General features: G+C 40.7%; 1 protein-coding gene across 6 annotated transcripts; it reads right to left on the bottom strand.

The window, feature by feature from the left end:
• Window positions 1-107: 107 nt before the first annotated feature.
• Window positions 108-23,044, bottom strand: adcyap1r1a (adenylate cyclase activating polypeptide 1a (pituitary) receptor type I). 6 transcript variants are annotated; one of them, XM_027021197.3, is made up of 15 exons: window positions 22,586-23,044; window positions 15,794-15,961; window positions 13,521-13,629; window positions 10,134-10,241; window positions 9,906-10,006; window positions 9,679-9,776; window positions 9,175-9,307; window positions 8,101-8,254; window positions 7,539-7,599; window positions 7,268-7,337; window positions 6,927-7,018; window positions 6,087-6,167; window positions 5,494-5,623; window positions 4,949-4,990; window positions 108-3,787 (listed from the first exon to the last, which is right to left on the bottom strand). In XM_027021197.3, the coding sequence occupies exons 2-15, from the start codon at window positions 15,833-15,835 to the stop codon at window positions 3,563-3,565; spliced, it is 1,446 nt and encodes a 481-aa protein (XP_026876998.2). In that variant the 5' UTR covers window positions 15,836-15,961; window positions 22,586-23,044; the 3' UTR covers window positions 108-3,562. The 6 variants fall into 6 exon arrangements, with proteins under 6 accessions (XP_026876998.2, XP_026876997.2, XP_026877000.1 ...); XM_027021196.3 differs by having other exon boundaries at window positions 6,087-6,170; window positions 22,586-23,042; XM_027021199.3 differs by having other exon boundaries at window positions 108-3,774; window positions 22,586-23,042.
• Between the last annotated feature and the right edge of the window lie 2,771 nt (window positions 23,045-25,815).

Genomic DNA, 25,815 nt, shown 5'->3' with positions numbered 1-25,815 from the left:
CTTGTAAAACGGTTGCAAATCCTCCCTTTGAATTCAGAAGTGCAGGGCTGTAATATGTATGTGTGTGTATGAGTCGTAATGTAAAAATAGGTCTGTGACATAAGATCCATCATTAATTCACCTATTTATTGAATATTTTGGCACTTTTACAAAGAAATAAATATATATTCTCAAAGAATGATAGACTGTCAGTGTCCCTGCTCTGAATGTACGTTGAATTGACGTTTAATGTGTTACTTTTGCCCAAATTCATGAACAGCAGACCTTTTTCAGGAGCCCATCTTTTCCTCCTTATAGAATTCATCTCTCTCTCTCTCTCTCTCTCTTTCATTCACTCACTCAGTACTCCAACATTTCAATACTCCATAACAGACGGTAGAAATTCACATATAAATACAAAAAGTTGGCACAAACACTAGAAATACCAGAGTTGTTTTATCAACCATGGAACGTAGAAAAAAAAAAGTTCAACAAGGACTTTGTCTGGACATTAGGCTAAAACAGTAATGAAAAAAGGACAGGCAATGATCCACAAAGCTTAGTATGATACTTTTTCATGTAATACATTCAGGGTTCAAAGAGTCCACAGTACAACTAGTCCACTAGTCAGTTCTACAATGAATCAATTTAAGCCTGTGTAGAGACAGAGTCCGCTTAGAGTTCATTCTTGCCAGCCAAATGCTCCCACAATACTTCTGCCTCTACATGGCCAGCACAATGATAGAGAAAAACACAACACCACCTAGTGGCAGGCATATGCATCACACACACTATTCAACAGCTGGCACTGGTTTATAACAGCTTTGAGACATGGTCGATACCTTCTGAGAGTGCTCACTCAGAAAGACAGCTGGTGTCAAGAACATAGAAAGCAGAAGTTTTTTTTTTCTTCATGCAGGCGAATAATGTCTTTAGTCAATCTCAGGAGGCAGTCTCCTCTCTCGCGAATACATTTCTCACTACACAAAAAGTTCTGAAGGTCATTTTGGTAAACAGGAATTCAGTGACTTACATCTGACCTGCTCTGCTCCCTGTATATACTCCTTATGTGTTGCAAGTAACATACTTTAAGTTCTGCTCCAATGGAACCTCCAATGGAAGGCAATACTGAACACTACAGTTGTACAATTGCTCAACAACAACAACTAGTTGTACAGTTCTCCAACACAGATATGCTGATTTGTAACATGGTGTCCTAAATCCCATACACCATATTGTTGGAGAGTTATGCTGAACTACGAATTTAAAATCACATCATTGTCAATTATGGTTTTGAAGAATTTCTCTCCATTATGAGACCAAACAAAGCAGTAATTTGCTGTGGGTGGAGAAATATTATACACATCTGCCACTGTATGCACCTGGTCAACTGACATGGATATTTGCACAGATTAGAACAAATGAGAAGTTACATGAAGCACATACAGAACAATCACTGAAACGCATCAAACACTTTGCCACAAAAGATCAGCAGCCACCTCAGCCTAAACCTGAATGATCCACTAGCACCTGTGGTAAAAGCACATACATACTGCACATGACATTAAACAAAGTTCAAATTCACATACCAATGAGCAGTACTGCTATGCTAATGTTCTACATCTACATCTTTTTGTTTTGACATCAGAGGTTGCAACCTCATTACTGAAAGAACAAAAGAAAGACTTAAATACACACAAAATACATTAAAGATGAATCATCGTTCCTTTAGCAAACATTGTATGTTTACATCTCCCATGAAAAATACATGTCTAAATCAATTAATTTAAATAAATACACAAAAAAGAAAGAAAAGACAAATATGATTGTCAGTAGAGTTTTGGTTAAGTGAATGGGTTGACATCAAATCTTATTTTGTAAAGGGTTTGAGAATTAATTCTCTCACTCGTATCTTTCTTTCAGATGAGACATTTGACATTTTAGCCCTAAAATTCATTTGCAATTGAAAGTGGTCACAGTACATCGTGCCTTAGAGGCATCTAAAGTAATTATTAATACAACAGAATATTAATATCTGAAGATATTTTAACCTAAAGACATCAGTAGTACATCTGTTACATACAATTTTTTGTCAAAGTTAAAAATTAGTCTGATGCAATTTTATGTACTATGATATACATTATTTATTTATTTTACCAACAGGCACTTTAATGAGTTGGTAAAAACATGAAAGATAATGTTTTAGGGCCTCCTTCATAATATGTTATTCAGTGTTTACCTAAAAGAACTCATAGAACTTCGTATGAAGCACAAGACAAGATGCATTTTGTAATGTAACAGAATTTTTCTTTGATATAATTGTTGTTTGAAAACCATTAGTGACAATATGCCTCTCAACTTTGTTTTGAAATTTTTCAGCTTCACCCTTAGCTAAGTTTAAATGTATATATTAAATGGATAAGTTTAAATGGAATTTTTCTAGCATTTCCATTACTACAGAATCACACTCCCATTACTGACCTTAAAAAAAACATACCAACAAAATATATGATTACATTTAAACAAAAATTAAATGTATGTGTATTTAGTTACTAATTCACGAGTCTTGACATACTCTGTACTTGCGGCTGATTGTAAAAAAATACATCTTACAACCTCTATATAGAGATGGATATTTAATTACTTAGGCATTTATACAAGCGATGCTAAATATATATGATTTCCTTTATATGTCACTTTAATAAGCACTGAAGATTGGACAAATTTAAAATAATCATATTTTGGCACTTACAGTTGAACAATGGCAGAAACACTAAATATTATATAGATATTCTGTCTCTGTGTAAACCTTCCTCTTTGTAGAACCTTGTCATTTATATATTTTCACATGTTCACATGTAGATGTTGATATTTCAAGCTGACCGAGGAAAAAAAAGACATTTTTAGAGGGATTTGTATTGAAAAATGTATACTTTCTTATATCTAAACTCACTGTAGTGTTCCACAAATAAAAGCTATCGTATCATGAGACTGCTAATGTAGCCTCCAGTGTAGCCCCCAGGTGCAGAAGTGGTTCTCAGTGGTTCTCCAAAAATGCACCTTAGTTTCAAGTCACATTAAACTAGATTAAGGGTAGTCTGATGTGCTCTGCCCATCCACTCTGATTGGCTATTACTGCGAATGAAAAGGCTGAAAATATTACTCACTAAATACAACAGAGTTCACTGCCTTCAAATAACATTTTCTAAGTGCAGTAGGGTGGAGGTTTTCTAAAACTGAATGGCACTGGTGTTGTTTTAAAGCTTGTGCACATAAACTGTTTTGACTCCACATATCTCTCCTTGATAAAAATAATACCTCAAAAAGTCGAGACTTTTTAATTACACATAGCATTTGACCAATAATAATAATAATAATAATAATCATCATCATCATCATCATCTATAAAACATTCTTATTTTAAGCATCATAATTAGTGATTTCTTTCTTAACTTGATAGAGCTAGATAATGAAGGAGCCACTTTAGAGGCCAACTCTTTCCCAACTGGCGCTGGTTCAACGGGCGGTGTGGTCTTCAGGGGTCGGTGCGTGAAGGGGGAGGAGCTGCATCGGCCAGGACCAATCAGGCGTTCAGGTGGGTAGGCTGAGGTTGGCACTCTCGGCCTGGGGGCTGGTCATTCGGATCTGCGAGCTGCTCTTGCTCAGGATGGAGAGTTGCGTGCCTCCGTTCGCACCACTGCTCGCTAGCGAAGGGTGGCGCTGCTGCTTCAGGTCCACAGCAAAGTACCTGTTCACCGTCCAGCTGCGCCATTTCCTCTTGATCTCCGACTGCACCTTCAGGCAGAAACTTGAAGAGGTCATTTTTTTAATGGACTCAGCTGTAAGGGTGCACGCTCTCTCCCACCTGCCCTGATTGTACTTGCTCATTCTTCCTTTGCTTTCTATCCTTCCTAAAAATTCTCAGCTCTGTTTGGGGGGGGGGGGGGGGGGGTAATAGCAATTCTACACTCGCTGAAAGAATGATTTTTAGGATCCATTTGCATTCAGTAAAAATATTAAGATTTGGGCCTTAATGACATTGAAACCAAAGCTTTGTGTACAAGAAAGGTTTAGTATAAGATCTAACCACATTTAAAGGAAATGTTACAAACACACACACAAAGAAATTTACATAATCTGTAATTAACCCCCAAATGTAGCCAATCAGACCAGACATGTCTGCCCCTTCAGTCTTGCAGTGATACTATGGCATTAATGTAGTTATTTAATGGAAGTTTCTCATTAGGAACTTTGCACATAAATGCCCAAATCTTACAAAAACATTTCTAAACACACAGGTAAGTAATCTAATTTGTAAATAAACAAATACAATACCAGGTATATTAGGCTAATTTACTAAATTACATTCAAAATGGAACTATAGTATTACCTGCATAACTTTCAGATTTCAGTGTAATTATAGACTTTCTGACCAAATAGTCAGTTTGTTCACAGAGTACTAGTTCAGGCTTGCTGGCTGTGAAACAGGCAGCTGTAAATGACATCTGATGTTGCATCGTAAATCAATAAACCTCCCACACTGAAGTGCAGCATTCTGGTATGTAATAACAGAACAAGAAACTCCTGCAGTGGTCTTGGAGATCACATTTTTGCAGACACTCCGCTGTTGCTGGTCTGTGCTGACTCTGTCCTTTGGCCATGAAAAATCTATTTGCAAGGGAAATATTCAGCAGAGATATCCAGCACGCAGTGATCACTTTTTAGTCAGTTTGAGACAACTGTGTGACAATCTTTGGGTATGGATTTACAAAAAGTATTCCTTGTAAATCCATGACGTTTGCTTCTTTGCTCCAATGCACAATAAAACAAAATCATATGTCAGACCAAACACATCTTGGCTGATTAACTCCATTTGGGAAAAATTGTGTAAATCTGATTATCTGTCAAACCATTCCTTCGACTTTACAGACAACAGACACAGACGGAATATCAGAGCAAAGAGGCTTACCTCTCCGTTCAAGAAACAATACAGTACAGCCACCACAAATCCCTAGAGAGAATTAGAGGGAGAATGTGGTTAACCAGTGACCATTGTGGTCAGTGATAACACTTCTGCTGATCTCAGAGCAGTAAGAAGGGCTGCAGTGTTAAAATGTGGCCCAATTCCCACCACTGCATAGCACGACCGTGAGATACACTTTGTAGTAAATAACGGGAATCAGAAATAGCACTTTTTATAGGACCAGTGCAGACATGTGTTGTCTTCCAAAAACCCAAATAAGGCTTATAATGAACAGAAGCCAAGATAAACCAATTAGCACCAATTAACACAATCTCATTTGCATAGAACTAACTACCTTTTATGCATAATTAATTACAGTATTCAGATATATTTGTCATTATTTCTTTATGAGAGAACTATGAAATAAAGTGAAAAATAAAAAAGAAACATAAAAATGGAGATGAGGCTAAACCAAAAAAAAAAAATACAGAACAAAAGTTGTGTCTTATTTATTTATTTTTGGTTTTTGAGTTAGAATGTGCGTGGTTCACCTGGAACGAGCCAAGGCCAAGCTCGAACACCAGCCTCTCCCTCTTGCTGACGTCTTCGGGCGAGAAGGCGAACACAGTGTAGTGGATCCCAAATAGGGGAATAAGCAGCAGAGTAGAGCGGGCCAACCTCCTGCCAACACACAGCACAGGGCTGAGCCCATCAGTCCCCTCGCGGGCTCAGGCCAACCGGGCCACAACCTGGCGACGGTGCCATGACGGAGCGCTGCAGAACACGCGGCTGACGGGGGTTTTCCACCGTGCCGCCGTGATAACGGGAAACATACCGCAATGTCACACTAGCCTGTCACCTGAGGCACTGGTATAGTGTGGGTTGCTAGATATGCAGCAGGTCCCATTAATCAGCACACATGGCATCGAGTTGTTCTACCCAAATTGAAGTTGGATTGAGATGACCCTTAAATGACCACAAGAGTTTCGTTATTTGGCCTATTTAGGTAGACAACAATGACACGACAATGTGATGATGAACACCACATTCACACCACCACACAAATGTTCAGACTTATAGTAGTGAAAACCAACACACACACACACACACGCGCGCTCTGCTGCGCACATCCACACACACTTACAGGGTGATGGTTGAAAGTTCTGACATCCTGCACGAATGCTGGGCAGCTTGTGTGGGCTCACTGAAGCATTTCTGTGCACAGCTGCTAAACACGACAAAGACAACACAACAAACACCTCTTTAGGACAGCACACACTCACACACACACACACACACACACATTCCCATACATGCATTCAAACAGTTCTGAGTGTATGCACACATGCATGCAGAAACACACACACACTCAAATTTTAGCTGCGATGAATCTGGCTAAAGACACAAACACACACGTTCATATGCACATAAAAATGTGCACACTTTTTTGTAGGTAGTGTTAGGCAATGTAATAGACCAAAAAATCTGAGTTGAATTGCAATGCTAAATAAATAATTATTGTAAATGCATCTGTGTCCCGGTTAAGTCCTAAATTGAAGCTGAGTTCAAAATTACAAAACTAATAATACTCCCAGACAGTGACATTCCCTTGCTAAAGCATAAAACACATCTCCTTCTAACCATGTGTATAAAATCAGAGCCACCCAACATCTACAACTACATGCCAAACTAAAACTTACAACCACTCTCAATCAGTGAAGCTGAACAGTTCTTAATTGTCAAGGAAGACACCTGCAGACATCACGTCCCTTTCACAAGGCTACAAAGCATTCTGTGGCTACTATAGCTGCAGTATAGACTGTCCATTCATCTGTAATACACCAATCAAACCTTCAGAGCCTAATGAACCACAGGTGTGCTGTCGATCGACCAATCAGGTATGTCAGAGCTCTGTGTGTATGTGTCTGTGTGTGTGTATGTATGTAAGATGGGTTTCCATGGTGATCAAAACAGGCTAACTCACAGGTAAATGCTGGACTCGTTCCCTCCGACATCTGGAGACTGCAACTTCTGGACAAGGATGATGATGATCCCGATGAAGAGTACAAAGTTAATCTGACGAGGTGAGGTACAAAACAGGAGGGATTTATCACACTATTTATGGTTACATGTTGTTGTGGCTATAGTCTAGGACAGCAAAATCAATCTCAGAGGCAAACTCAGCTCTATACACTCTTAATTTTGAATCCATCTTATGATGCAGTGAATCTAGCAAACTAGAATATTCTCAAGGTATTGTATCTTCAATTTTCCTTTTCTTTAATATTATGCAATACTGTTTAACACTATAAATAATTGTCTTACCATAATAGAAGCAACGACAGGTCCTTTGATGACCCACCAGAGGGCAGTGTTGTCATTCATATCCCAGCAGCTGCGGCAGTAGAAGAAAATCAATGCAAATTGAAGAAGTGCTAAGCCGTATATTTGTCATTTACATATAGGCCCGTCTTTTCCCCAGGGGATAGGGCCGGCCACACTGATCTGAATTCACCTTAAAGGGCTGAACTAATAGGCAGAACGGATATTTCTTTCTGATTAAATTTGGCACTTTCTTAGTGTCACTGAAACATACCCGGAGTCATCAAAATTCAGCCGCAGAACAGCCCATATAGTCACACAAATGGTTGGGGTTCCTAAAAGACAGACGAAAAGTCTTTTTTGGGGGTGGGGTGGGTGTTAATTTAATTTACTAATGAATTGCATTAATATAGGTATAATACTATTATAATTGCAGTAGTATAATAATGTGTGCTATGAGCATCCAGCTATGAGCATCCATTCTTAGACCATCTAGACAGGTGTTCACAGCAAATTGGTGATGAAAGTATTCAGATGATCCAACAAATGAAGAATTTTGGTCAAAGCCATGCAAGCAAATCTTGTATTAAGGATTCACAAGCGTAGGTGGCTATACTGCAAGGCAATATGCATCTGTATATTTGCAATATTATATTTTTATCAAATATATATATATTTTGTCCTAATTGCAAAGACAATAAAAATGGTTGACCAGACAGCTGTGCAAATCTATTTAACATTACTTAGGACCCTCCCTAAGCCATGTCTATTACAACAACTATATATATATATAGATATATATCTAACTCCATCTTAAATCACCTATTAAGACCTACCCCAGCCGATGATGGTGTACCAGTAGAAGTATCTCCTCTCTGGGAAGAAGGTTTCCACTAGCAGAGTGAAGAGGTACAGGCCCTCAATGAAGAGCCAGAAGTAGTTTGACATGACGCAGTAGTGAAAGAACACCATCACAGCTTTACAAGCCACCTGGCAAAAATAACACATCACGTCAATCAAAAACTATTTTGAATCTTACGGTAAGATTCACATTCATGTCAACTAACGCATGACCCTTTTGTACCTACAATCTGTAGGATTTCAGTAGGTTCATTCTTAGTAAAGATTGCAAATAGCTAGTGTTTCAGGGCGTGCTTTTGTGTGTATGTTTAACACAATATATCCTGTTCACTTGCAAAGGAACGCACCCACTACCAGGGCAGCGATGTCCTTTACCACGGTCATTAATTACTCCCTGATCCAATTAGATGTGATGTCATCAGAATGGCCTCTGATTGGCTGGCAGACATCCCACAGCCAGGTGTATAACGAGCATGGGCACAGTTGAGCAGGTATTGATATGTTAATGGACTACTAATGGAATATTTCTGTGGCTTGCTGAACCCCACTGCCACACTGATAATTACGGCTATTTGTCAAACATAGGAAGGGGCAAACAGGATATGTTGCTGCTGGCTATGGGGTGAAAGCCTGAACTCGGATGATTTTAGCAAGTATTAGCCTATGTCTTTCTGATACAAATGGAACTAAAGCACACACATTCACATTCAGATTCAGCATTTAATTTACATAGGATTAATTGTGTTTGGGCTCTAAAGGAATATTCAGCATATTAAATTCAGTATTATGAGGAGGTGAAGAGGGTTTTAACACAGCAAAATGGTAACTAGTGCTATATACTCTTGGGTCCACTGGGGACTCCCACAACCTCTCTTTCTGATCAAATTCTGTGTGATGGCTAATTATTTAAATAACATTGCCTGCTATGGATTTTGCTAAAAGTTGCTCTTGATAGCTTTGGTTCAATTCCTAAAATCTATACAATAAAGATGCAAAAAAACAAAAAAAAAAAAAACCAAAACAACAACAACAACAACAACAGGTCTTACGGTGTGGACAAAGCAGTGGTCGCTGTCCTCCTCAGCATACAGCACGCCGTCCTTAATGAAGACGGAGATGGCTCGCAGGATGAACGACACAAACAGGTTCATGTGGATGAAGTTCCGGGTACAGTGCAGCTTCCTGTCAGAGCCACAAAGGAATGAGCGTGCTGCTACCGTACACACTCACGAGAGGCAGGAGTGGAGAAGGCTAACAGCAGTTACGCAACTCCACACCCCACCCCACCCCACCCTCAGCTCCACCCTCAGCTCCACCCCACCCTCAGCTCCAACCATCCCCAGGAGTCAGAGCCCATTTCATTACAGCTGCAGCTACAGTGAAGAGAATCAAATCAGAATCACTTTGGGGGAGGGGGGGGTTTTAGGACCCTGATGAAATCCGATTTAGGAATCTGGAGGAGGGTAGGTGCTGCAGCGAGCCTGACCCCTGGTTGGGTTTCCTCACTCACTCTCGGTGTGCAATCACTGGGCCCTGTCTGTATCTGGACTGACCTGAACCTGCAAAGAATGACCATGGCTGTGGTGAGGGACACCAGAGAGGTGCTGTAGCCCACTGTGTACAGGGCCTTCACCGACGCATAGTACATATCCTGTAGGAACATGAAGTAGCACATTAACAGCAAAGCAATTGCATTTGGTGCAACAGTGGCACAAATGTCACACTTTGTGCAGCTTTTAACAAGTGAGCAGTAGTAAGTGCTTCATGCGATGGCACGCACTGGAGTGGTGGCGTTCTCATCAGACAGACATGCGTCCACGTAATGCGGGTACGGTTCAGACCAGCCATTCTCTGTGCAGTTCCTGCTGATCCTGCCAAGGCCTGAAAACCAATCAACCAATCAGAAAGCAATCACTGTCAAGATACTTACTATCCACTCGACTAGCTTGTTAAGCACAGAAGCTTCTGTATGCATTCTGAACATGCGCTACATATAAAAATCACTCACTCTCCTCAGGAGCCATGAACTCGAAGAGCTTGGGGCAGCTGACCACCACTATCGTTCCCACGCTGGCAGCCTGCCAACACGTCAGGTTATCCCATTCCCAAGCGCAGCCTGTGGAATGCAACAGTAAGCACTGGTGCACCTTACAGGAAGCTATCAGCAATTTCACATAAAAAGAGATATTATTTCCTTTAAGAAGGGGCCGCAAAAGGGTGCATGTGGCCTAAATGGAGATTTTTAGCTCTTGCTCAGCAGCGAAACAAAAGGACAAAGAAAGCCGCAAAGAACTGCTGCAGGGCTCAACAAAAACCTTGACAGTGATGCCTCTGTTTCCATCCATCTCAGCTCAGCACTTTCATAATCAATGACCACCACCTCCCCAGCCACCCAGACCAACAGGGGGCACTACGAGTCAACACTCCATTCACGCTTCCCCCTCCTGAGTCATCCCTGGAGCAGGGACAGAGATGACCAACAGCGAAACATTGCGTTATGTTCACGGCACTGTCGCCTTGATGTGGGACCGGAATTGACTCCCCCACCTTCCCTTGACAAATTACAATGGTCATCCTCGCTCTGGAAGCACGGCGGGGTGCAGACAATCCCAGGATTACATGGGGACAGATGCACTGCATCCTGTAGCTCACTGCCGGGACGAAATGAGGAACAGAGAGCAAGCAACAAAACCACTAGAGTGCAAAGCCTCTGATTTAAGAGATTTAGGAGATCATCATATTTTAGAATAAGAAGGCAGAGGATGTACAGGCAAGTCTGTGTATAGTGGGGGAGGCTGCAATATGGTCTGGTATTTGACATGTAAAAACATCTTGATCCCCTCCCTCAACCGCCATTAACAAACAAATAAAAACAAAAGATCATGACAAGATCTTTTTTTTTTCAAAGTCATCCCACAGATCCCCGCTGGTGTTGTTTCGGTGATTAAGGCGATTGGCTCCAGATGGACAACCTTTCCAACATCAAGAAGCAGAATAACATCAGCTTGTGTAACACAAAGCATGGAGGCCAGCCAGTAAAGTCCTGCTAGAGTCAGCGGGCGGAGGAGGCAATTCATAGTTCCCCTGGCTGCCTGCCTGATGAACTCCAGTCATGAAATCAGTCCTACGCTTCGGCTGGCCAGCACACATGCAAGCCTCCCTCCCCCTCTCCCTCTCTCCCTTTCTCTCTTTCTCTCTCTCTTTCTGCCTGCCTGCCTGTGCACTGAGAGGATGGTGTAATTGGGTGGAGGACACAGAGAGCACTAGATTGGTTTTTGTCTGCCTGGTGGCACACACTGCCCCCCCCCCCCCCAAAAAAAAACCTACCCTCTCCTCCCCCACCTACCCTCCTGCCCTCTAATCTGTTTTTGCTCTGTCTGGCAGGCTGGACACAAAGCCAATTACCTCTTAAAGGGCAAATAAGAGAAGCCTAAACTGGCAGGGGGAGATGGAGCAGGCGGAGTCGACGGTGTGCCACAGCCTCCCTGCCTGGGCACTGCCGATTCAACTGAGATAGATGCATCGTCTACGTGCATGAGCCAGAACCATGTTAGGTGGGCTCTAAATGAATTGTGGGTTTGAAACCGCAGTGGTGGGGGCATGACTTACAAAGACAGCAGCGCTTCTATAGATCCCATTGATCCACTGGGTTCTGGGATCGATCACCCGTCAAGATGTAGAGAAATTGATTTCTTGGATTTGAATGCATGACGGTACAATGTCTGGGGTAAAACAGAGGCTTAAAATGCTTAATTCATTTGTGCTTGGCACCGTTTATTCTGGGTGCTGAAAACATTCCCGGAGGGCCTAAACAAATGCCCAGTAATTTTCTACATAGATACTCCTCAACCCCAATGCAAATACATGTTTCTCCACTCATCTGAAATCGAAATGGGTCTATGGGAACGTGCTCCAGAAGGAAGCTTCCGGTCATGAGTCACAGGAATGCAGCCTCCCACCTCCGAGTATGGCTGTTCATCTCAGGAGCACACAGGCAGCCTCACTGGTCCTCTTCAAATAATGACCCCTTGCGCGTCCTGTACTGTGAGCTTTAATATCCCGGCTAGGTGCCGCCGCCAGCATGCTGTCCCCTCTCCGGTCAGCGCGAGACGGTCGCGCGACAGCAAAAGACAGTAATAAGGCCTGGTTCAGGGTTCTGCTGGTCTATACTGATTTTCATAATGGACTGTAGTGGGAGTCCATTCTGTTTCTCCTTTAATGAAAGGGTGAATCAACAGGCAGAGTTCTCGCTCTCCCTCTCTCTCTAGCAAGCATTGCTGCTTTATTTCTAGCTGAAAGATTCCTTCATCTGAATTCCAGAAGTTCTAGTTTAAAGAAATGGGAAACTATTTTAAGGAAACAAAGTTGATACATTGTATGTTCTGCATAGACACTGTACATCAGGGATTTCTATTGGAAAACATCTGGTCTCAGTTACACAGATCAGGAAAAAGACTTTGGGACTTTTGTTATTTTACTGCATTTGAAAAACTGATTTTAACATGCCTATTTTGTTAGATAGCAGCAAAGCAGAAGAAAATCCTTCAGGAACTGTAAAGATGACTCAGGTAAGTCGGCATGCAAAAAAGTGACATTTACGACTCTAACCCCTCAAATGACAAGGAAAAGAAACTCAGCATAAATAACCATGCACCAGATGTAATAAGGAATACGGCTTTGATTATTCTAATCCACCATCTTGTACTGTTGACTAACATTACATACATAACAAACAGCTTCTTAAAACACCTGCTAAAACTTCAATGTGCCTTTCCAGCAACGTGAATACACAGTTTAGAAAACATACACACACACAATGACTAATTGGTTGAAGCTCACGCTGTTTTATCCCTTTAAAATCTATTATTTTGTGCTCTAAACAGTCAGAATTATCTAGAGCGGCCTTGTGGGCGCCAAAGCTATGAGTCATAGTTTTGCTCTCTCTCGCTGTCTCTCTCCCTTGCTCTCTCTCTGCCTCTTTTGCGCTCTCTCTGCCTCACTTTCTCCGTTTGTCTCTCTCTTTGCCTCTCCCTGTCTATCCCTCTCTCTCTCTCTCTCCTCCCCTCCGTCTTTCTCTCTCTCTAAGTGTGAGTGCTCAGGCGGCCTCAGACGTAACCACTTTCCCATCTCTGCCACTGTAATTGCTGCCAGGTGTCATAGGCCTCACTTCCTGTTTACTGCTGATAAATACAAGACTCGAATAAGAACATGCATGCACATGTGCGTGTGTGGGGGGACGCAGATGATTTGGATGACACGTATTGCCAGGGATGTACTCGATGCACTTGGGAGGCAGTAGGAGGGGCGATGCCTCTCACAGAGATGGCGATGCACCGACGTGGAGCCAAGACGGAGGGTGGCGAGACAGCCGTGGACGCCTCTCCCCGTGACTCACCGAACTCGTAGTCCTGTGTGGGGTCGTGCAGCGCGATTCTCTCCATGCATCTCTCCTGCTCGCGCTTGATCACGCAGTTGTTGGAGATTTCGGACCATGCGGGCTGCGTCTGCAACGGAGCGACAGAGAGCGTCACGGCTCCCTCCTGAATCCGGCCCTTCTAAGACAGGCTTCTAATTTTACATTCATAAGTGGAGTTGCTGTTAGCAGTGACAGCATTGTTGTTATAATATCGTAGGACCTCCACAACGTCTGCACCCCGTGAAGTTCAGCTACCACATGTGTTTCAAAGGCTTTGGTGGAACTTCACAACTCCCTTGGAGCCTTTCAACTGGTCTGGCCGAATGAAGCAGATGCTAATGCACGTAAAATCATGCTTCGCACAAAGCTCATATAGCCCTGCAAAAAACAGGTTCAGCTGGTAAATATTATTTATAATATCAGATTTCGTTATTATTGCTGTGTGGCCTTTTTGTGCTGAACACACACAGCAAGGCACAGTACAGTAGACTGCAGGCTGAGCAATGCTCAGTCACAGATGTAAAAACATCTGCAAAAGTCTGTATCGATTTGCATTCATTTCGATTGTAATAGGTTAGAAAGTTAATTATTGACTATGGAGTAAAATAATAAAAGGTTATTGCCTACTGTGCTTTACTGTGAATGCAATTCACAGATTTAAAATGTGGAAAACTTGGAAACCTGATGATACAGTGAAATGGCGACATGTAGTAATGTAAAGTAATGAAAACATGATTGGATTTGGTTCGCCATTATCACAGCAGTGCACAGTAAAGGAATTTAAAAGTACCAACCTGTTCAAAACTCAAAAGCATAAAACTATAAAAAAGGTAAAAACAGTGAAAACAGTGGCAGACCAAGGACTGGAACGATCTGCAAATACTCTCTTACCTCGTGTTTCAGATCACAGCACTCTGAGAAAAATATTAACAGTAAATGATCATTCTTATGCTACAATCAATAACAGGATCTGGACACTGTCTATGATACTGACGAGACTGTATACTAGTGATGGTTAATATTAAAGCAGCCTGCAAGCTCAGGAGGGAAGAGGGAACCTTCCTGGCAATAATTAGATGCAGAAGATTGATGCCTACCCAGCATTTGCGTGGACATGCCTGCAAGGCATTAGCTTAATCCACAGGCTGCAAACCTATTCATAGACCAAAACATTAGACCAGTTCTGCACTGAATATATCACATGAGATAAATAATGATATACCGGGCTGCTTAGTTGCAATTACGGATAGTAGGATAGTAGGATACTAGGACAGTAGACCTAGTAGAGTTAAAAAGCATGGCTCTTTGTATGTGTGTGTGTGCGTGCGTGTGTGTGTGTGTGTGTGTGTGTGTGTGTGTGTGTGTGTGTGTGTGTGTGTGTGTGTGTGCGCGCGCGCGCGAGTGCATGCATATGAAAAAGTGGGTTTTTTTTAAAAACTGAAAGAGCAAAACCTTATATTTGTCATTATTGAGGTTAAAAATAGTCTTAAGATTAGTCTGATGAAAGTATTAAAACATAAAGGTAGTTGTATATGTAAGAAATAATATATTACCCCATGTCTTAAAAATTCTTATAAACCAAGATGTTAAAAAACAAAATCCACCAAAAACACACTACAAACGACTACATACGACTACATACACTACACACGTTTTACACACAAACCTAATCTGTACAACAAAATACAGCAAATACAGGCTGACGTTCTGGATAAAGATCAAGCCAAACCAAAAGCAATTTTCAATGACAAATCTTATTTAATATTATCAATTAGAATAGACTTAAATGTAAACAGATGTTTTCTAAAGAAATTTAAATTTGGAGTTTATAAAAATCTATTATGAACCATAAATGAGTAAGACCAAATTGAATTTAGAACACACACGAAACCATAGCTTGTTATATATTTCTGACAAATGTGTCAAAACATTGTAATTGTTTTCGTTCTATTCGCTGCCAAATTCCAAAAGCTTGCACTAGACATTTCTCTAGTGCTATTAACAGCAACTGCAGCCCAAAATCTTGGCAAATCAGAAACACAAGTGCTCGTTTCATATCCCTTCTGAGGACCGATACTGCACGGTGAGGCTCGCGTAGACCTGGGCAGCCCCACTGCCCTCCTCTCCACCCCTACCTGCAAGCACCACCCGGTCACCTGTGCTCTCAGCATCCACACGCCCTCCACCCTGACGCCCCCCCCCCCCCCCCCCCACACACACACCATATGACCAGCGTCCTCTGCAGCGCTCACCAGAGAGGTTAAGAAGAGGAGGAGGACCAGTGAGACGGCCATTCTGCCAGCTGGTGTTTGGAGAGCGATCCTGGCCCTGGGGTCGCCGGGAGATGGAAAGCCTGGGAGGAAGCCGACGCACGGTGAGGCCTCCACAGAACCTCAGCCAACTGCTCAGCCTAAAAGAACCTTGAAAACACACAAAACGCAGCGTCAGGAGCACATCGCTCTCTGCCATCAGCTGTGCTTCAAGCCATCCGAGCATGCATTGCTTCGCTGTTGTTACACCTAGAATGCCTGGATCAGAATATGAAACTGCTGGTCTTCGTAACGTCAAAAGAATAACACATAACATTTGTATTGCTTATGACAATTACAGATCAAAATCAGTACAAATCTGGCCTTCTGTTAGCAGTGTTGTAATGTTTTCTTATTAATGCTGCAAGGGAGAAGTGATTATTTTGGAGCAGCTGGTCTGACAAAGCCACTGGAATATATAGGAACCATCAGGGGTTTACAGGAACCTGCATGGAAGAGAAGACTTAATGATGTGGAGACGCTGCAAAGAAAGGAAAATCTCCTGCTGTAGTGAGTATAAAAATCAACTAACGAAACAACTCTGATTGTTTTCTGAGGCTGTGTGTTGTTACCCGTTCACACCGCTTACTGCCAGACCTCAGAATCACATTCCCAAAAACACACTAAACTTGAGTGCAGAGGCACATGTGAGTGTATACACACACACACACACACACACACACACACACACACACTCACCCGCCCCTGGGCTCTGAATCCAATTACTTCTAACTCATCTCTCGGATGCTTTATCAAATAATACGATGGACCCTCCGAGTGAGCTGTAAAGTCAGCAGGGATCTACACTTCTACAACAGAGATGACACCACATTTGTCAGGAAATGGAGGTAGACAACAGGAAATTACAGCCGTGTATTTCCTCTATGTCCCTGTTTGGTATTGACTGAGGAGAAGTAACACACTGTCCCTAGTAGAGTAACTTATCGTTCCTTTGTAAATGTAACTCTAAGCACATCCACTTTATTCGGACTTAGTGCTACTACTTGCTAATCATAACATGAGAGATTTAGCAAATGTTGAGTTCTTTTTCTTCTCCTCTCGTTTCCAACAGGAGTGGGAACCTTTCGGGCATACAGGTGCAATAAAAAAGCAAAAAAAACACACACACACACACACACACAGAAAGAGAAAGACAGAGGGTAAACCAGAGTAAGCAGTTTCTGTTCTGGGGTTCTGTTCTGAGTTGTTTATTGTCAGCAGTTTCCCTGCTAACAGCTGTCATTCAAATGGCAGAAGAGCTTTTTATGGCAGCTAGCAGAACACTGGGGTTCCGATAGCAATCTACATGAGGAGCAACAGGATGGATATTGTGTGAACTGAGTTCTAAATTCGAGCTCCAGTTCTCGTTTGGTACTCAGTTGTTGTTTGGAGGGGGAATCAGAAGGCTTAAATTCCTTAAGGCAGTTCCTTGAGATCTGGAAAAATTAAGGATGATCACGGCACATCTTATTTTCCTACTTCATTAAGACATCAAGCTGCACACCAATACATATTCAACTACTTTGAAGTCCAGTACTAAGAGATCTAGAAACATGTTTCATCATGCTTGAAAAGTTTTCCTTTGGTTTCATAAAGGTAAGCTGTAATGGCTCTCTGGTGACATCCCAGTGGTAGCCATTTGCTAACGTGTGGGAACAAGGGCAAGAAGTCATGGCAATAAGGTCATAAAGTGTAGGAACTAAATTACTGAGTGGGGTATCAAGTTGATAACAAGTGAGATCACCTTATGAAGTCATGCCAACGACTTAATAAATGACTTGACAGTGTTAGTGAGTCATGGCTGCACATTATTATCCAACAAGAGATTTACCAGAGGGCCTGAGCTTGAAACTTCACGTGTTTTACTAATAATGCCTATCTGAAGGTACACTCACGTATATATATTTATTTTATTTCGGAAATACCCACTCCTCTTGCACAAATGTTTGCATTGAGTAACCCAATCTGAACTTGCTTTCAACGATAGTATTTTTAATACAGCAAAGTTTTCTAAGTTTTTTGTTCCTTGGTTTTGCTTTTTTCCAAAGCAAATCTCCAGCAATGTCCCCAGACCTTCACAGAGGTTCGTGGGCAAATGATTAAGGGAATCCGTTTAACACTGCCTTACTAAATGTACAAACTTTATTAGTGTTTACACTTTAAATGTTAAAAAAAAGTTTATCTGAAAATAACTTGCAAGCTAAAAACTCCATCAGCTGATTCATTGCCAAGAGTCTTATGCCTAAGGAATGAGCATGCATGTGTTTTTCACACACTGCGCTACACTTTCAGTTTAGATGAATTCACAACCTTTTAGCATTTTAGGCAACTCTACAGATGGATATCATTGCTTTTCATCCTATGTTCAAAGTTTCTTTTTTTCATGTCAAAGATCAGCTTAGGTAGATATCAGGCACTTATTCCTTCAGTTTGTCATTTCTAATTTTAAAATAAATGACTTGACTGTTGTTTCTCAGGCCTCCTGTCATCTTTGTCAAATTTGTTAAACTCCCGAGTACACTGGACAACACAAGCTAGCTAACGTTACATCCTGATTTAATTTGTTTGCTTTAGCACATAATGACGAGAAATGGGAGTAAGTGGTGATTAACCTAATGTGTTATTTTACACGTAAACAACATTTAATTAAAGCAGTAAAGCATGATTATAATTAGGATCAGAAAATATGAACATATGTTGCCGAAAAATACACAAGTGATCAAGCTTTTAATAACAGGCCTAGTCAATAGATGACTGCGATGCATACTGTACAACACTGTCAAAACAAAGTTATACCCGCTGTGCTACTTAACAGTTTATGTAGTAAAATTCCAAAGTATTGATCATTCAAATTACTCAGAAAACTAATAATGTCATTAGAGCTACAAAACGAAAAGCATGTGATGAGCGGCAAAATGTACGGGCTACAGCGTCCCCATGGTAACGGCTGAGGCGGGATCATCTTATGTTCAGTTTTACATCACCAGAGACATAGTCTAATAACTGAAGTAAGACATTTAAAAATTACTGTCTGGTTCAAATTTCTAGTAGGAAAATCTGTTTGCTATGTCATTGTGCATTGCTAACACTGTGGCATAGCAGAGCGATGTCGACAATGCATCCTTGGTTCAGTTGGTTGACTTATCCGTCGTTACTAGTTAACTCTATCTATTATGTTCATTCAGGTGACAAAAAAGAAAATTGTTAAGCTAATAAAGACAGACATCCTGTCAGGCATTCTGTCGTAGTATCTTGCTAGCTAAATGACAGAAAGTGACAAGAAACAAACATTAGCACACTAGTTAGCTAGCTATGACAATATGTTTACTGAAAGATAAAATGGCTTTTCGTATGTGTGTGTGTGTGTGTGTGTGTGTGTGTGTGTGTGTGTGTGTATGTATGTATGTGTGGGTGTGGATGTGGGTGGGTGGGTGTGTGGGTGGGTGTTTGTGATCTTGTCCTGGTGGTCTCTTACTCTGACTGACAAAAACACCTTCATTGTCCATAGCAGAGTATTAAAAATTACTTTTAGCACATACACTATAATGCTATAACGTGTCCTAACTTGAGTCTCACCTTGAAATATTCAAATCCTGTGGTGTGTCGACTTTTCTGTTTGCTATATTTATAAAATCTCAAAGAGAACACATTAATCAGCACATTGTTACAATAGATTTCTAGTGACAAAGTCTACACATAAGCTGAAAACACGTTTTTTTTCTGTTTAAAACATGTGATGTTCTTATTGATACTAAAATAAGTGAACAACTAAACTTTGATCTCTGCAGCATTAGCAAGCTAGCTAACAAACCAGCTAACGTGTCTGTCCAGATCACCAGGGGAGGCTGATGTATGACCTGCTTCATCTTTTCCTTCTCTGATTGAAAAAAAACACATCTGTGTCATTGTCTACAGTACTGACAAACAAATCCTCACTTTCAGCATTACATGCAAATAGCTAACTGCTAACTTGCGTCTGTGAAGAACATCAAATACTATCTTAATATAGTAACAGCAATAAGCAATGTAACAGTCATTTAATAAATATAACATAGTGTAATAATACAAATGGTGACTAAGAATATAATTAGTGTTACAGAGCAAAAATATTTGGGCTACCAGACAAGTTAGCTGTGGCAGTGTGCTCACAGTCCATCCACTCCACTTTTACACATTGGGGGATTGCTCCACCCCAATCCGAAATACAGATTTTGATTGGTTCTGCTACTGAGTGAATAACAGTACTCCAAGCGGTTAAAAAGAGTGGAGATTTTTTCGTTTCCTTAAAAACAAAAGGTTTCGGCTTATTCTAAATGTACATATATAGGAGACATTCTGCATGTATGCAAACAAAGGAAGCATGATTTCACATCAATACCTACATGTGCAGAAAATGTTGGGACAACAGTAATATTTGTTTCATTTGTAATAAATAATAAAAAATGAAATTTTGTTTGTCTTAATGTTTAAATTAATCTATTTGTTAACTAAGTATACTTCCATAGGTTTATGTCTCATCGGTGTGTGTGTGTGTGTATGTATGTATGTGTGTGTGTGTGTGTGTGTGTGTGTGTGTGTGTGTGTGTGTCTGTGTGTGTGTGTGTGTGTGTGTGTGTGTGTGTGTGTGTGTGTGTGTGTGTGTGTCTGTAAAGCATGTATGAGAAAGGTGCTATATAAATGTAAATAATAATAATAATAGTAATAATAAGAGGTTGTTGGGGGAGGATCGGGTGTGTATTATTTTTTTAATCTGGCATGGACCAGGGGAGTATAGATTCCCCTTCTTTGCCTTGATTCCTTGCAAGGTTTTCTTCTTCTAGCTTTTAGGGAGTTTTTGTGCTACTGTCAGGCTTGGCTTGCTCATTAGGGCCTTGGCCCAGATTCTCTGTAAAGCAGATTTCTGTAAAGCTGCTTTGTAACAACACCTGTTGTAAAAAGGCGATATGCAAATAAATTTGAATGTGAAATAGGAATTACTCAAAGATTCTAAAATGGTGAAGTACTGAAAAATATAACTAATTAGGATTGGTTGTCATTTTTTGAATGATAATACATCCATTGTTTTTTGTTTGTTTTTCAATAATTAAATGGGGTACAATCCATATGTGAACAGGTATATGGGATATTCAATTGTGATAGAGTAAAACTATCTTGAACAGAAATGTGTTAAAATGAACAAATGATATTAGATTATATTTGAAATATTTATTTTTTCAAAGATTGGTTAAAATTGAATTTAAAAAAAATACCTGGATGATTTTAAAGAATCCTCCGATAATAATTACAATCACAATCTTTAGCTTCTGCACACCCACCAGACAAACGATAATGACGACATTCTGCAAATGGTTGCAGTTAGATTATGCAACTGGAAGCTGCAGGTTGGTGGGAGTTGAACTGGTGCCATTACACGCTGAATGCTTTTGGTGTCTGTTCATTCATTCATTTCTAACTCAGTCAGCACACGGAAGTCTTTGTTTCCTACTCTGAGGGATACTTAGCAAAACAGAAAATTTACAATAAGTCTTCTAATAAAGAAACTTTGCCCCTCAGTTAGCCTCACACACTCTTGCCCCAGCACAGTATAAATGTGAAATGTTAAGCAAAAATGTAATAGTTGTATAATCCTTTTTTTGCTGCCTCTTGTTTAACTAGTTAGCAATGAAAATACTGGTTTCTCTTTTTGATGTCTAAATAAATATCTATATAAATGACTATACACTCATGGGAGAATTTACAGTGATGAGGAATCTACTCTGAGTTTGCAAGCGATATCTTGAGCCTCCTGTGGTGACTCACTGTTGCATCAATGTACCATTGCAGTGTCTGGACAGGAAATATAGATCATGCAATGGTGAACAAAAAATTCCTTGATCGCTAATTCGATCGTTACGTTTTGGCGCGTAGCTAAAACTTCAAACGCGTACAGGAATTCTTATACGGACCGGATAAGAACCAGTATATTACTGCATTTAATTACTTTGGCTAAAAATATGATTACCGGCTGTCCACTAATCCCAAAGTTACTTTACATTACATATTTACTTAAAAGAAGGCTTCTCCCAGTGATTACTACAGGAACTCAAAGATAAGCACATACGTGTGAGGACTTCTACTTCTTCATTTTTTATTTCACGTTGACGGAGGGTTGTAGTTCTGAGCGGTGGGGGCGACAGTATACCCTACCTTGCTGTGCCACATTCTGTTCAGACATCTTTAATGCTCTATGTTGCTTGAGGTACATAGCTATAGGATGTGAATCCATACGTCAGGGTGTGAGAAAACAGTATGCTAACCATGCAGCTCAACGTTCGCCTGCAACGACACATGCGTTATATACATGCGTGCTTCTATACACCGAGCATTAATATTACCCTTCGCTGTATGAACGCATACTGTGAATTCATGATAAAAAAAAAAGACCTACACCATTTGCCCTTTCAAAGGTCTAACCTGAGATGGGGTACTCCATAACCTGTGCTAAATCCCAAGTGTTCCGTGCGTGCGCTTGTAATGATCATTCCTCGCGCTTATCAATTATTAAACCCAACCATATTGACCCCTACTAAACAAACCGTCTCCAACTGGACTCAACATCGCTCTTCTGAATGAGATATTTTGTACGCAAACGTCTACTCGTTTCGTGTCCTTTTATCCACGAAACGCCGTGAGCATCATATTATGCTTGTGCACATACATGAAATCTACAAAACCCTAAGAAAATGCTGTACTCACCATTTTGACTTCGACACTGCGGGCACAGCTACAATCCCTCCTTTGCTTCAGGTTGCTGTGGTTCCCGGGCGAACATGCAAGTCATTTATATCGTTTCAAAATATCCAAGGCGCTTAAGGTGGCGTCTGCACAATGCGAGCACGACTGTGACTGAGAGCACCTGCGATTTCAACTTTTTCACCCAAAGCACAACGCGCCACTCACTGCGGAACTGAGACAGACAGTGGAGCAGCTGTAACTACACTGACTCACTGAGTCGTGAAAGCCGCGCGTATTGTGACTGCCTCTCAATAGATTTTCTTAACGGGTGCTTCCCATATAGACTTATTGCAGCCCGAGGGTCCGGAGTGTGTGACCCCGGATAAATGACAAGGCAGGAACACGCACAGTGTGGCTGTTTAGAGAAAAAAAACAGTGTGACGTGCCCGACACTCTGCTTGCGCGATTTCTCCAGATCTTTATTCTCCGGTTCCAAAGGTAACCAGTAAGATCTGACTGCAGCGTAGGCTAAACGCAACATGCGTGAGAGTGAAGCTTCATCAGAGCTTCGCATTTCTGTCGAGCACACGGCGCTGAAGAATACACTGTTCTCCGAGAATACGTTTGGTGATTCTTAACAATAAACCAAATGGAGTGACTGTGAACGTGCGTGGCCACGTGCGTTTACGATAATTTTCGGTGTCTTAAATGAAAACTCGTGTAAATTGGTAAAAGTGCTTCTTTTAGATGCTTGACCAGCAGCACCAATCCAAGTAGCAACATAAAACCATAAGCCGTCGAGACGCTGCTTTAATACAATAAATCTCGAGAATGTGGCCTTTTAACGTCAGTTGTGTTTTTGAAAATGCTTCTTAAAATAGAAAACTAGCACACACAAGCTAATTAAACTGTAGGGCTGATGCAATAGCAATGTACTCATATAGCTGCAAAGCTTCAGAATTAAATTCATTTTATGGTATTCCACAGAAACATTTAAATGGAAAAATCCTGTTGGTTGTAATAACCCATTCGCCGTCCACCACTAAAAAGATCATTGTAGTACACCAGTGAGCTTGCCTTGACAACCCTTTTGTACCCGGAGGAGTTGTCTCCTAACAAAACTGTAAAAATATATATATCTTAAGAGAGGACGATTATTCAGAGAGACACTGCAGAGCTGTAAATTATACCTGCAACTTTTGGAATTTGATTTACCACAGCTAATTCAGCACCACGGACAGAGAAAAAATAAACCCGTTTCTTTAAAAAAAGGCTTTTGAGATGTTCCAGTGCACACACCTCCTTATTGTAAAATGCTGTAAATGCGTAAATAGGTACAGATACCACTGATGTAACTGATAGATGATGATAATAGATAAAAAACTGGATCAAACATTCAGAATGTTTAGCTTATTACTCTGGTTAACAAGGAAAAATACCTTTTTCTGGTGTATTTTTGTACATTAAACCCAAATATTTTTCAGAATTTCTCCATTACCCATAGATTTTGTGTTCCAGTATACTCACATATCATTATGAAAAGTATAGAAAAGCAGTACCAAGGAAAGTGAAGCCCCTCTATATTGTCAGACTATTGTTAGACATTGAAGAGGGTTATTATTGGGCCCAAAAATAGGTGAAAATCACACACCTTTCCATTTTAGATGTAAATTTGTATATTTTAAGTGTAACAGCATTGTGTATGAATAAGTGAAATGTACATTGTAATATTTAATTGCTCTGTCATTTGCTTTATAGAAAAAAAGTCTAAAAACATATATGAATTAAGTGCAAGAAGTACTTTAAGGTCCATCTATTTTAATTTGTGGGATCAAAAATGTGTTGCGTAGTGTTATAAGCAGTAAAGCTAGACCCTGGCACAATAGACAGATTATTTAATTAGTTCTGTAGCACTAATATATAGTCTGTCATGTGGCATGCACTAGATCTATCTTGTTGCAGTGCAAATTAACTCACATTCTGCAGTGCATTATCATCCATAATCTAATTACATTTACAGCTACGCTTACTGGTGATGGCATAGTTTGATTACATTAAATATATATTTTAACTATGTTCTTTAACAATAATATTCTATGATATGATCTACATAATTATTAGATTACAAGCTCAGCATTGTGTGATTTCCAACATGTAATTTGCCACTATTAGAATCCATGTGGGCAGACACCATGAAAGCTATGGTTTAAAAAAAAAATTGTATCATTCTCTTGTATTATTTTACTGTAATCTATTCTAATCTGTTTCATTCTATATTTTTCTGTTCTGATCTGTTTGTTTCTATTGAACCTGATTTGAAATGTCAGGTATAGAAAGTGTCTCTCTGTGTGTGTGTGTGTGTGTGTGTGTGTGTGTGTGTGTGTGTGTCAGAGGGAGAGAGAGACAGAGAGAGAGAGAGAGAGAGAGAGTGCTGATGATGATGATGATGATGATGATGATGATGATGATGATTAGACATAGTGAGAGATTAGATACATTTATAACCATGTTGAATCACCCCACTTGGATAAGACATGCTTCAACTCCACTGTCCACAGTGATCTGAGTGTACTGTAAATACCCCCAGGGTTGCTGGGGTCACATAGAGAGTGTCAAGTGCCCCAAAGTACCCATACTGTCTTCAGGAGAACAAGCTAAAGAGGGCATGCTGGGGGATACTGCATAGAAATGAGTCTCTGGGCATCTTATTTGTACATCAGTTAGTCGTGAAATCCCAGTCCATGTCTGTTTTTGTACCTCATATGATGTAAACCACGTTAATAACTTAGTATCTGCATTCAGATTTATTTACACACTAGCAGAGTGCAGCTGAGCAGTGGGATATGCCTCGCATTTATAAACAAAAAAAACCTTTCAAATCAACAGCCGTTTCCATGGCAAAAAAGCCCTATTTCGAGCCTTTCGGCGTAGCCCTCAGGAGCCTCTCTCCACTCTCAGAGAGCTGGGCAGAGGCTCTTAGGGTGGAAGAGCACACCACTACAGACTAATAGCAACCCCTGGATCACCGAGCACAGCCTACTTAGGCTGAATCAAAAGGCTGACGCATATCAGAGCACATTAAAGAAGCAGCCCAGTGCGAGTAGCATGGGGAGGGGGCTTTGGATGGCCGCTGTCTTCATTTTCCCATACAACTCTACCCCTTGGGTTTGCAAATGACAGATGCTCCCTACAGTGATTGGCCATGGCCTTGCCTTGGTAATTTGGGTATGATGCAGGTGGGGTGTGTGTTT

This window comes from Electrophorus electricus, chromosome 11 (genome assembly GCF_041902795.1).
Source record: "Electrophorus electricus isolate QZ-2024a chromosome 11, ASM4190279v1, whole genome shotgun sequence".
NCBI lineage: Eukaryota > Metazoa > Chordata > Actinopteri > Gymnotiformes > Gymnotidae > Electrophorus > Electrophorus electricus.
The sequence above is the reverse complement of the archived record's forward strand: the minus strand, read 5'-3'. Positions and strand labels throughout refer to the sequence as shown.

Bases quoted from the DNA above. Each gene is read 5' to 3' on its own strand.
- adcyap1r1a (XM_027021196.3), bottom strand. From the start codon at position 15,835: ATGGCCGTCTCACTGGTCCTCCTCCTCTTCTTAACCTCTCTG. The intron at 10,007-10,133 runs GTGAGTGATTTT...ATTGGTTTTCAG, and splicing joins GTTCATGGCTCCTGAGGAGA to GCCTTGGCAGGATCAGCAGG. The intron at 4,991-5,493 runs GTGAACCACGCA...AATTCTCTCTAG, and splicing joins TTGGCCTTGGCTCGTTCCAG to GGATTTGTGGTGGCTGTACT.